Source organism: Neophocaena asiaeorientalis, unplaced genomic scaffold (assembly GCF_003031525.2).
Source record: "Neophocaena asiaeorientalis asiaeorientalis breed wild unplaced genomic scaffold, Neophocaena_asiaeorientalis_V1.1 scaffold760, whole genome shotgun sequence".
Taxonomy (NCBI): Eukaryota; Metazoa; Chordata; class Mammalia; order Artiodactyla; family Phocoenidae; genus Neophocaena; species Neophocaena asiaeorientalis.
In genome coordinates, this window is record NW_020174640.1 from 406,158 (window position 1) to 416,831 (window position 10,674).

Here is a 10,674-nt window from a genome sequence, read left to right on the forward strand (position 1 = left end):
CGGCCGTGACCTGTTGCTGCCGAGACCCCAGCCCTGGGAGCCAAGGCTCCCATTTCCACCTCAGCCCCAGACCTTTTCTAGATGGGGGCATAAGAAACTGGGAGCTGAGTCGCGGGGCATAGGGCGGAACCCTTCCTCTCGGGTGTGAGCAATTTCTGGCTGCTCAGGGGCCCCTCTTCGGGGGGCGTCTCCAAATCTTTAGATGTCGAAGCCCCGCCTCACTGTTGATCCTTGCTGGTCAGCCTTGCGGGGCGGGAGGAAGTGGGGGAACATTTGCTTACCCCCTTGGGCGATGGCAGCGCCAGTTACACAGTGTGGGCTTGGAGAGGAAGGATGGAACTGAGTCGGTGCTCACTTTTGATCTGTAGCCGAGGTCGGTCCCCCCCCTCCCTCCGGGAGATCTAGGAACCTTGCTTATTTGAAGCCCTGGGGGCGAGCGTCGAAAAGGAATGTGGATATTGGGTGTGAGAAGGGGGTTCTCCCCAGAGCTGCTGGCCTTTCCTGGGTTGAGTTCTGTTTAATCCCCAAAGAACCACAGGCCAGGGAACGGACACGATTGAGCTTCTCTGGCTCCTGGGTTGGGGTCTAGGATAAACGCTATAGTTTCCCCGCCAAAGAAAGAAGAGACTAATATTGATTGAGCACCTACTAGGTGCCAGGCCACTGAACTATAGGGAGGTTTCACACGCCTTTTCTGAAATTAGTCCTTCCACAAACCTGTGAGGTATTGTTATTCCTACTTGCATATGAAGAAACTGAGGTTAGAGGAAAAGTGACTTGCCTTTGTCCCTTCAACATCCTCCTCCCATCCCCCCCCAGCTCCTTTACTTGGTGGAGTGGGTATTGTAATTCACTCTTAGAGCTTAGGGATAATGAGCCCTATTGAAGGTCTTTTGTCTTGTTTTTCACCAGATCCTTCCTAGCATCCTCTTCAATTCCAGCTAGAATGCTGTGGCAGGCGCTTTGCAGATTTGGTCAAAAGCTGGTACGCAGACGTACACTGGAGCCAGGCATGGCTGAGACTCGCCTTGCTAGATGCCTGACCACTCTGGATTTAGTGGCCCTAGGTGTGGGCAGCACATTGGGTGCAGGCGTGTATGTCCTGGCTGGCGAGGTGGCCAAAGATAAAGCAGGACCATCCATTGTGATCTGCTTTTTGGTGGCCGCCCTATCTTCTATGTTGGCTGGGCTGTGCTATGCGGAGTTTGGTGCTCGGGTTCCCCGTTCTGGTTCTGCGTATCTCTACAGCTATGTCACTGTGGGTGAACTCTGGGCCTTCACCACTGGCTGGAACCTCATCCTCTCCTATGTCATCGGTGAGATGGTGGGGCAGGGGGCGACTGCACAGCCAATGAAGGGGCATGGAGTAAGGAAATCTGGGTGGAGTGGTGAAGTGAGGTGTTCATCATTCACAGGACTTAAATATCCATAAATGCGTGTATTTGTTGGGGGGGGCTGGGAGGGTTGAAGTTGTGGAGAAATTGTTTGTTCTACTTACTTCTGTCTTGGTGTCCTTAATTGACTGGCTTTGGTTCTTAAAAGGTAAGAGTAGGTGAAAATAGCAGGTATTCTTGTGAGACTGGTCTGGGGGATGGAGGAGAGGAGAGAGGAAACTTTGACCCCGTGTTTCTGCCTCTGGTCCACCAGGTACAGCCAGTGTGGCCCGGGCCTGGAGCTCAGCTTTTGACAACCTGATTGGGAACCACATCTCTCAGACCCTGCAGGGGAGCATCTCACTGCACGTTCCCCATGTCCTCGCAGAATATCCAGACTTTTTTGCTATGGGCCTTGTGTTGTTGCTCACCGGTGAGGCAAGGGACAGGGACAGTGACGGGGGTGGGGCTAGTGGGGACTAGGCCTGGGAACTTGTGGAGGTGAGAGCAGTGAGAAGAAGCTGGGAAGGAAAGGTCTGCACATAGAGGCAAGGAAACAAAGCTTGGACTGAGGCCTTTCTTTCCCACAGGATTGCTGGCTCTGGGGGCTAGTGAGTCAGCCCTGGTTACCAAAGTGTTCACGGTGGTGAATCTTTTGGTTCTCGGTTTTGTCATCATCTCTGGCTTCATTAAGGGAGATCTGCACAACTGGAAGCTCACAGAAGAGGACTACAAACTGGCCGTGGCTGGACTCAATGACACCTATAGGTTAGGAGATTCAGGAGATGCAGAGCTGGGAGCATGACGGGGAACAGAGGGATCTGTGCTGAGGGATTCTAGATTGGCAGTGGGGAGGAATGGGAGCCTAGGCCTTGAAGACCCAGCTAAATAGTTGGGCCTTAGAGAAAAGGAACAAGAGTTGGCTGAACACGCTCTTACCTTTTCTACCCCTTCTTTCACTTTAGCTTGGGCCCTCTGGGCTCTGGAGGGTTTGTGCCTTTCGGCTTCGAGGGGATTCTCCGTGGAGCAGCGACCTGTTTCTATGCATTTGTTGGTTTCGACTGTATTGCTACCACTGGTAACACAGTCATTCCGTTCTGTCTGGGGCTTGGGCATCTGCGTGTGCTCAGGTGGTGTGCGGGTTGGAGTGGTAGAGGAGCGAGCCTGCTTCTCTGATTCAGAACCTTGTGCCCCTTCCTGCAGGGGAAGAGGCCCAGAATCCCCAGCGTTCCATCCCCACAGGCATTGTGATTTCACTCTTCGTCTGCTTTTTGGCCTATTTTGGTGTCTCTTCGGCACTCACGCTCATGATGCCTTACTACCAGCTTCAACCCGAGAGCCCCTTGCCTGAGGCCTTTCTCTATACCGGATGGGACCCTGCCCGCTATGTTGTAGCCATCGGATCCCTCTGTGCTCTTTCTACCAGGTCAGTGTCAAATGTTTGTTTTCCTCTGCTGTCACAGTCTCAGGTGATAGCATTCCACACCAGAGAATACCCCTTAAAAGGCCCTTAATAGCCCCTAAAACGGCTGTGAGCAGAAGGTGGGGACTCGTTAAGCTCACAGTCCTGAGGAGAGAGATGCCCAGTCAACGCCGCTCTGGGCGTACTTCTCTCCAGCCTCTTGGGCTCTATGTTCCCCATGCCTCGGGTGATCTACGCGATGGCAGAGGATGGCCTCCTGTTTCGTGTCCTTGCCCGGATCTACACCGGCACACACACCCCCATCGTGGCCACTGTGGTCTCTGGCATTATCGCAGGTGAAAACTCTTCTTTGCCCTTCCCCTCGTTGTTTCAGCAACTCCGTTCACTTTGCTCTTGCCTTCGCTCATGTTTTCTGCCCATCAATTTCAGCATTCATGGCATTCCTCTTTGAACTCACTGATCTGGTGGACCTCATGTCAATTGGGACCCTGCTTGCTTACTCCCTGGTGGCTATTTGTGTTCTCATCCTCAGGTGAGACTCCTTTCCTCTGCATGCTGTGGTTTGGGTTTTGATTCTGAGATGAGGAGTGATGGGGACCTGCTCCTCCTTCCTTCTCTTCCTTCATCATCCTGACTTTCCTTGAGGAATATGGACATCCCTCCCTGCCAAAAAGAGTGGCTACCCTTAATGGTGACGAGGAAGGTTAAGCTGCCTGGGAGAAGATGGTATAGTGGTTAAGGGTTGTTCTTAATACTGCCATCTTCCTCTTGTCTCAGGTATCAGCCTGACCAGGAGATGAGGAATGAGGAAGGTGAAGTGGAGTTGCAGGAGGAGAAGATCCATGAAGCAGAGAAGCTGACCCTACAGGGACTATTTTGTCCACTCAACTCCATCCCCACTCCACTCTCTGGCCAAGTTGTCTATGTTTGTTCCTCACTACTTGGTGAGCATTGGCATTTTTCTCTTGGGTCAGCACGATGGGAAGGAGGGGAGTGTGTGGCATTTGGTGGCTGAGAGAGGGTGACCCTCCTTGGAACGGGGTGCCTAATGTCTTAATATGTTGCTCTCAAGAACTGGTTTTGATGTTTCTCAACTTGACCCTTGAAGCTCTACTGCTGAGTGTCCTTTGCCTGGTGCTGGCCCAGTGGTCCACTCCACTGCTTTCTGGAGACCCAGTGTGGATTGCAGTGTTTGTGCTGCTCCTGATGCTCATTACTGGGATCACTGGAGTCATCTGGAGACAGCCACAGAGCTCCACTCCACTTCACTTTAAGGTAAATGACCTCTTTTTTTCCCCTCCACCAACCCATCTTGGAAGAATACGTTCCAGATACCTTGCAGTCTCATACATATTCTTTCATTGGACAAGAAGGGAAAGATATAGGAGATACCTAGGCCAAAGATGTCTTCTCTGACCCTTCCTTTTCCATTTCCACAAATTCTGCATATTCTTGGAGTCCCATATGAGGTACACTACATGAATGGACACTGAAATACACAGCATGAGTAGGAGTCGGACTCTCCCTTTCCTGGCTTGAGTAGGTTAGGGAATCTCTTTCTATATCACCCTGTGGTCTGTACAAAGAAGATTTTGCTTTGTTCCCAGGTACCTGCTTTGCCTCTCCTCCCACTAATGAGCATCTTTGTGAATATTTACCTTATGATGCAGATGACAGCTGGCACCTGGGCCCGATTTGGGGTCTGGATGCTGATTGGTAGGTATCCACTTGGGAAGAGTAGGCCTCTCGGGTCTCCTTTCCCGCCTCCTTTCCCTCTTGAGTAGGAGCCCTATTAAGCCTTTACAGGCCACTATTTTCCCTACCTCACAGCTACCTTTCCCTACTAGGGTTTGCTATCTACTTCGGCTATGGGATGCAGCACAGCCTGGAAGAGGTTAAGAGTGACCAACCCCCACTCAAGTCTAGGGCCAAAACTGTAGACCTGGATCTCAGCAGTGCCTGTACACATTCGATTTGACATCATCACACCTGAATGCTGTCTGTTCTCCCCGCACAATAATGGAGAGTACTCCTGACCACACAGAGAGCTAGGCTTCCCATGGGATGTTGGTGGGGCAACACAGATAGAGCTCTGTATTTATTGTGGAGTGAAGGATGTGTCTGTTCTTTCTTGTCTTTTTTTTTCACTCGTCTACTTTTTAACTGTATCTGTAGCTGCTTACTGGCTTTTAAAAAATTATTAAAAGAAACTAGAAATAGAAACTACGTCTTGTTCTTTGCTTACTGGAGATGATATGGAGCCTGACTTTCAGTGTGGAGAGCTTCAGATAAGTGTCCTTTGTTTGCTCCCGTCACCACAAAAGTATCTGCTGTGCCTGTGTGTGCTTTCTTGTTGGCTTGGGGTTTGAGTAGGGTGGTGTAAGTAGCCATCAAGTCTAGTCACACTTCAAGGAATGATCTTGAGATATGTTTTCCCCTTGCTACACAAAAGGTTAGGTTCTGAATCAGTAGACAGCAAGACTCGTCTCTGGGATTTGGGGGTGGACTCTGATCTCAACACTGGCATTGGTCAGGGCCTACACTGAGACCATTGTCTTCTGTTCCACCCCTTCTAGTTGGACCAGTCCTAGACTCCTATGACTACCTGGACAACAGAAATTTTGGCTGTGGTGTTTAGTACTTCTGGGAAGGGGTGGACAATAGGAGAGGATGGGTAAAGGACTGTGTATATGTATAGCTACTGGTTGTTGTAAGGGAACAGAGGTTAGAGCTGCTCAGACCAAGAACTATTCATTCCTCCATTTACTCAACAGACATATGAGGAGCGCCTGTAAAATGCTAGGCCCGTGCTGGGTGCTGGGGATACAAACATGAATAAAACATAGTCCCTGCCCTCAAGGAACGCACGATCTAGTGGGGGAGACAAGCAGGTAAACAGGAAACAGTGCGATTTGTCCCAGGGCAGGGGTAAGTGCCGAGTGCTGCAGAGGCACAAAGAAGGATGTGCTTGACCTGAGTGCACCCTGCGGCTTGTGGGATCTTAGTTCCCCCACCAGGGATTAAACCCGGACCCTCTGCAGTGAAAGCGCGGAGTCCTAACCATTGGACCGCCAGTGAATTCCCTTGAGTAGGTGTTTATGAAGTGGACTGAGGGGGAGGGCTTATCTGCCAGTGAACAGTGTGAAAAGGCGTACTGTATTGGGGGTATGACATAGTTTAATGTGGCTGGAGGGCAGCATATATGGGGTTGTGGTGAAAGGTAAGAGACCACACGAATGGCCTTGTATACCCTACCTAGGAATTCAGGTGTTATCTTAAAATGGTGTGTGTGTGTGGAGCGGGGGAGGGGGTGTTGTCACTGAATGATTCCAAGCAAAAGGGGTGGTTGGATTTATTAGTCTGGCAGCAGCAAGGAGGATGGCTTGGAAGAGGGTGGGGGAAGTTAGAGCAGTGTGATAATAGCTGCCATTTATTCAGTATTTATTTTATGCCAGATACTGTGCATATAATCTCTTTTTAGTTCTTGCAATGACCCAATGAAGTAGATGTTATGGTAATTACTTTTTACAGATGAGGAAACAGGTTTGTGGTAAGAGATAATGCTGTAGGTCACATAACTTGGAGTGATCAGGGCCGGGATATGCACCCAGTCCAGACTCTGCAGCCTGTGCTCTTTAACCACTGTGTGACATTGCTAGCAGTAATTGGTTAGAAGAGCATCATAGTCATTTGGGCAAAATATTTCAGGATTTTTGGTCATTTGGATGTCGGAGCTAAGAAAGAAGTGGACGACTTAGATTTCTGGGTGAACTTTCTGGGTGAATGATCAAATTATTAGCCAAGATGGAGAGCATAAGAGGAAGAGCGTATCTGGGGAAAGATAAATTCAGTTCCAGATATGCTGAGTTTATAAATATGTACATGAGTTTAGCTTCATATAGGTGAAGATACATAATCACCCATTGGAACTTGGAGCTAGGCTAGAGGTCTAGGCTAGAGTTACAGATTTAGGAATCATCAACTCAGAGGGCAAATGAGTATGTAATGGAAGCTGTGTGTGGGGCTAAAGATTGCCTTGGGGCAAAATAAACAACCAAAAAAACTTTTGAAGCACAAATGATATTTCCTTTATGTACAAAGAACTCATAAAAAATAAGAAAGATGAATAACTTGTTAGAAAAATGAGTACAGGATATAGTGTTCAGAAAGAGAATATAAGATACCAACAAATATAAAAAAAGATACTGAACCTCACTCAACAAGAAATGCTAATTAAAACAACCATGAGAATTCAGTTCTTACCTTCCAGACTGGCAAAACAAATTTCGATGACAAGGCATTGGTAAAAGTGAGGGTAAACAGGCAATCTTATGCATGATGGGGATATACATTCTTGTGACTTTTGCGGAGGGTAATTTGATGATGCCAGAATTAAAAACACATTCTTTTTGATCTGACAATTTCATTTATAGGAATTAAAAATTTACGTATACGAGGATATTTACAGTAACATTATTCATAATAGCGTAAAACTTGGAAGCTACCTGATGTGCACTGGCCAGGAACTAGTTAAGTTATATTAATTCAGTGGAAGACATACAGCCATTTAAAAGATGAGATCTTGCTTTCCTGGACATAAAAGCTCATTATAAATCTAGGTTAAATAAAACAACATGGCATTTACTCAAAAAAAGAAAAAAAAGGTAGAATTATATGTGCCAAGAGGTGATATGGAAAGAGCTCCAAGTCACACTTTAAGTAGAGACAAAACAAAATGGAACAAAAACCCCGAGGTGCAGAATATTTGTGTGAAAGAGCAAAAGAGGATGCATTTATACCTTTTATTTTTTTTGAAAAGGTAACCAGAAACCTCTGGTTTCTCCTCTGTACTTTTTCAGTTTTTCACCAGGTACAAACGTTATTTTATTTTTTTAAAAATTAAAAAGAAAAAATTTTTTTGGCTGCACGTATGGGATCTTAGTTCCCTGTCCTGGGATCCAACGTGTGTCGCCTGTGGTGGAAGCGTGGAGTCAACCACTGGACCGCCAGGGAAGTCCCCAAACATTAGTTTTTAAATTCCTTTTAAAAATCATTATGATAGTAAAAGATTGGAGGAACTCTAACATTGAAGTGATACAGGAGGAGGAGGACTCAGTGTAGGAGGAGGTGGAGACAGGAGAGTGATGTGGAAGTCTAGGGAGGAAGGGACCTCTCAGGTAGCAGTCAACAATGCCAAATGCTGCCTAGAGAGCCGAGTTAAATAAGATGAGGACAGAAAGGGTTCATTGGTTTTGTCAGTTAGTAGGTAATTGATCACTTCAAGAACAGTTTCTGTCAAGATGGTGGGGGGGACTGCAGAGTGGGTTGTGAATGGAGGGTGAGGAAGAGGACCTGGGCTATAGGCGAGCATTTCAGGGCACCGCTGGAGGGAGCTGAAGGAGAGGTTTGGGTTTTTTGTTTTGTTTCAAGATGGGCAATTCTTGCATTTACATGCTTAAAGGAGATTGTCAGTGGAGAGAGCGATAAATCCCGGCACTACTGTTTAAATAAATCTTTTGTGGAGGAAGGAGTAGTTCTTTGATTTGGTACTCTAGGTCTTTTTTCATTCAGTGCTATGTTTCCCAGACCTCAGACAGGTAAGTATAGCCTTCATGAATTTTTCTCTTTTTGTGTAATTCCTGTACTATTTAAAAAAAAACACCAATTTTTAAGCTTAAATACACTTCTTTCAAAAAGAAAACATTTACCACTATCATAAGTGGAAAACAAAGTATTTTCCTAATACACATTAAAATATCCAACTATTAAAAAATGTTTGGCTGTGCACCACCTAAAATAATCACATACACCATATTTTGGAAACAGTTAACACAGTGAATAATATCTCCGTAGGACACTATGCTTGAAGCTGGAGTAGAAAATTGCTTTAGGCATGGCCTAACCTTGATCTCCTCAAGGAGCCAGAGATAAAATTGGCCCAAATAAGTACAGACACAAAGTGGGAAATAATAGGTATCCTAAGAGAGGTCTGAACGAAGTACCATGGGAATTCACATGAAGGAGTTCTGTGAAGTCTTCATGGAAGCTGAGGCTTTTAAGCTGTGCTTTAAAGGATGGGTAAAATACGTAATTTCAGATATGGTGGGAGAGCATTTCAGGAAGAGGGAACCTTGTGCACAAAGGCAAGAAGATGGGAAAGTTTATAATTCAGTTTGCCCATAGCCTAGGATTTTGAAGTGCTGAAGTGGAAAAAGAAGGCAGGAAAGGCAGATTCCAGTCACTCTAGAACTCAATTCCAGGGCCTGTAAGTAAAGGGCAGGAAGTGTGTGGATAAGAGTGTTATAATATGTGAAGGAGAGAGTGGGTCTGTGATTTGTTTCAATGAATTAACCTCAGCTACCTACTCATATGGTTATATCCTAGATTTTGCCAGAATGTCACCTCTGAAATCACTATTTCAAACATCAAATTCTCTGTCTACATCTTCCCAAGCTCCAGCTCATTTGCTCAAGTAACCCCACTGCAACAATTCTTTGACCTCGTGAATCCTCCAATTCACACTCCCCTACTCCCCAGATACACCTTCTCTGTGTTTATCAGTTTCCTCCAATCTTTGCTTGTTCCCTTTACCACTTAAATTTCTGAATTTATTATCATTATCACTCTTGTGAATATCTTCACCTCACTAGGCAATACTCCCGAGTCCTCTCCACCTCACCCGGAGGAATCCAAACATCTTCTCCATACCGTCACCTGTGTAGCTCAGGATTGTTGGAGGCAATCACACAGCTGGGCAGATTAATGATCATCAACCTTAATCAGGCCCTCAAAGAGGATTTCAGCCGGAAATCATCTTTTTCTCTCCGATTCCCCTGCTCTCTGAAACAACTGTTTCTTACCTTCCTCACATTCTTCAAATCTCTCCCTCCTACTGTCTGCTGTTGACTTTGCCTCATACTTTATTGCAAAAACGCATGCCCGTCAGATAAAAACTCCCTCATCTTCCTGTGGATTTTTCTCTTAATGGAAATAGCTTTTCTTTTTTTCCCCTAATGATAAAAATGTGTTCATTGTAGGACATTGAAAAACTGAAAGATATAAAGAAGAAAGTAAAGATTCTCCCAAATCCCAACACTCAAAGATAAACATTGTTAATATTTTGGTAAATACTCTTCCAGACATTTTCATTCAAATATGCATACATGAGTGTTTATCTTTTCTGTGAGACAGTTTACATATTAGTGGGATTGGTTGGTCGCTGTAGCCACTTCTGTCTCTTCCCATTCACACCCAGGTGGGAACCATCCCAATAGTTTTCTTAAATTGAAGTATATAGTTGATTTACAATATTCTGTTAGTTTCAGGTGTACAGCATAGTGATTCAGCTTTGTTGCAGATTCTTTTCCATTTATAGGTTATTATAAGATATTGGCTATAATTCCCTGTGCTATACAGTAAATCCTTGTTGCTTATCTATTGTATGTGTAGTAGTTGGAACTCCCTGTATAGTAGTTTTTTTAGTCACTCAAGTCTATAAAATCATACTTTTAAAAAATTAGTTAATTAATTGATTTTTATTTTTGGCTGCACTGGGTCTTCATTGCTGTGTGCGAGCTTTCTCTAGTTGCGGCGAGCAGGGGCTTCTCACTGCGGTGGCTTTTCTTGTTGCGGAGCACGGGCTCTAGGCGTGCGGGCTTCAGTAGTGTGGCACGCAGGCTCAGTAGTTGTGGCACACGGGCTTAGTTGCTTTGTGGCACACGGGCTTAGTTGCTTTGTGGCATGTGGGATCTTCCCGGGCCAGGGCCCCAACCCGTGTCCCCTGCATTGGCAGGCGGATTCTTAACCACTGTGCCACCAGGGAAGTCCCTACACCTTTTTGAGCAGTTGGTAACTTTTTTCTTTTTTTAAACTCAACAG

The 10,674-nt window shown here is 45.9% G+C and overlaps 1 protein-coding gene across 1 annotated transcript in view; it reads left to right on the forward strand.

The window, feature by feature from the left end:
- The window catches only part of SLC7A3 (solute carrier family 7 member 3), a 5,350-nt gene extending 337 nt beyond the window's left edge, over positions 1-5,013 (forward strand). Inside the window, exons 2-12 of the mRNA XM_024758113.1 lie at positions 913-1,316; positions 1,648-1,806; positions 1,964-2,141; positions 2,339-2,451; positions 2,577-2,799; positions 2,992-3,131; positions 3,226-3,328; positions 3,574-3,740; positions 3,905-4,071; positions 4,404-4,512; positions 4,644-5,013. Coding sequence (XP_024613881.1) covers positions 947-1,316; positions 1,648-1,806; positions 1,964-2,141; positions 2,339-2,451; positions 2,577-2,799; positions 2,992-3,131; positions 3,226-3,328; positions 3,574-3,740; positions 3,905-4,071; positions 4,404-4,512; positions 4,644-4,774 — 1,860 coding nt within the window. The 5' untranslated portion in view covers positions 913-946 and the 3' untranslated portion in view covers positions 4,775-5,013. The remainder of the gene's footprint in view (positions 1-912; positions 1,317-1,647; positions 1,807-1,963; positions 2,142-2,338; positions 2,452-2,576; positions 2,800-2,991; positions 3,132-3,225; positions 3,329-3,573; positions 3,741-3,904; positions 4,072-4,403; positions 4,513-4,643) is intronic.
- The last annotated feature ends 5,661 nt before the right edge of the window (positions 5,014-10,674 follow it).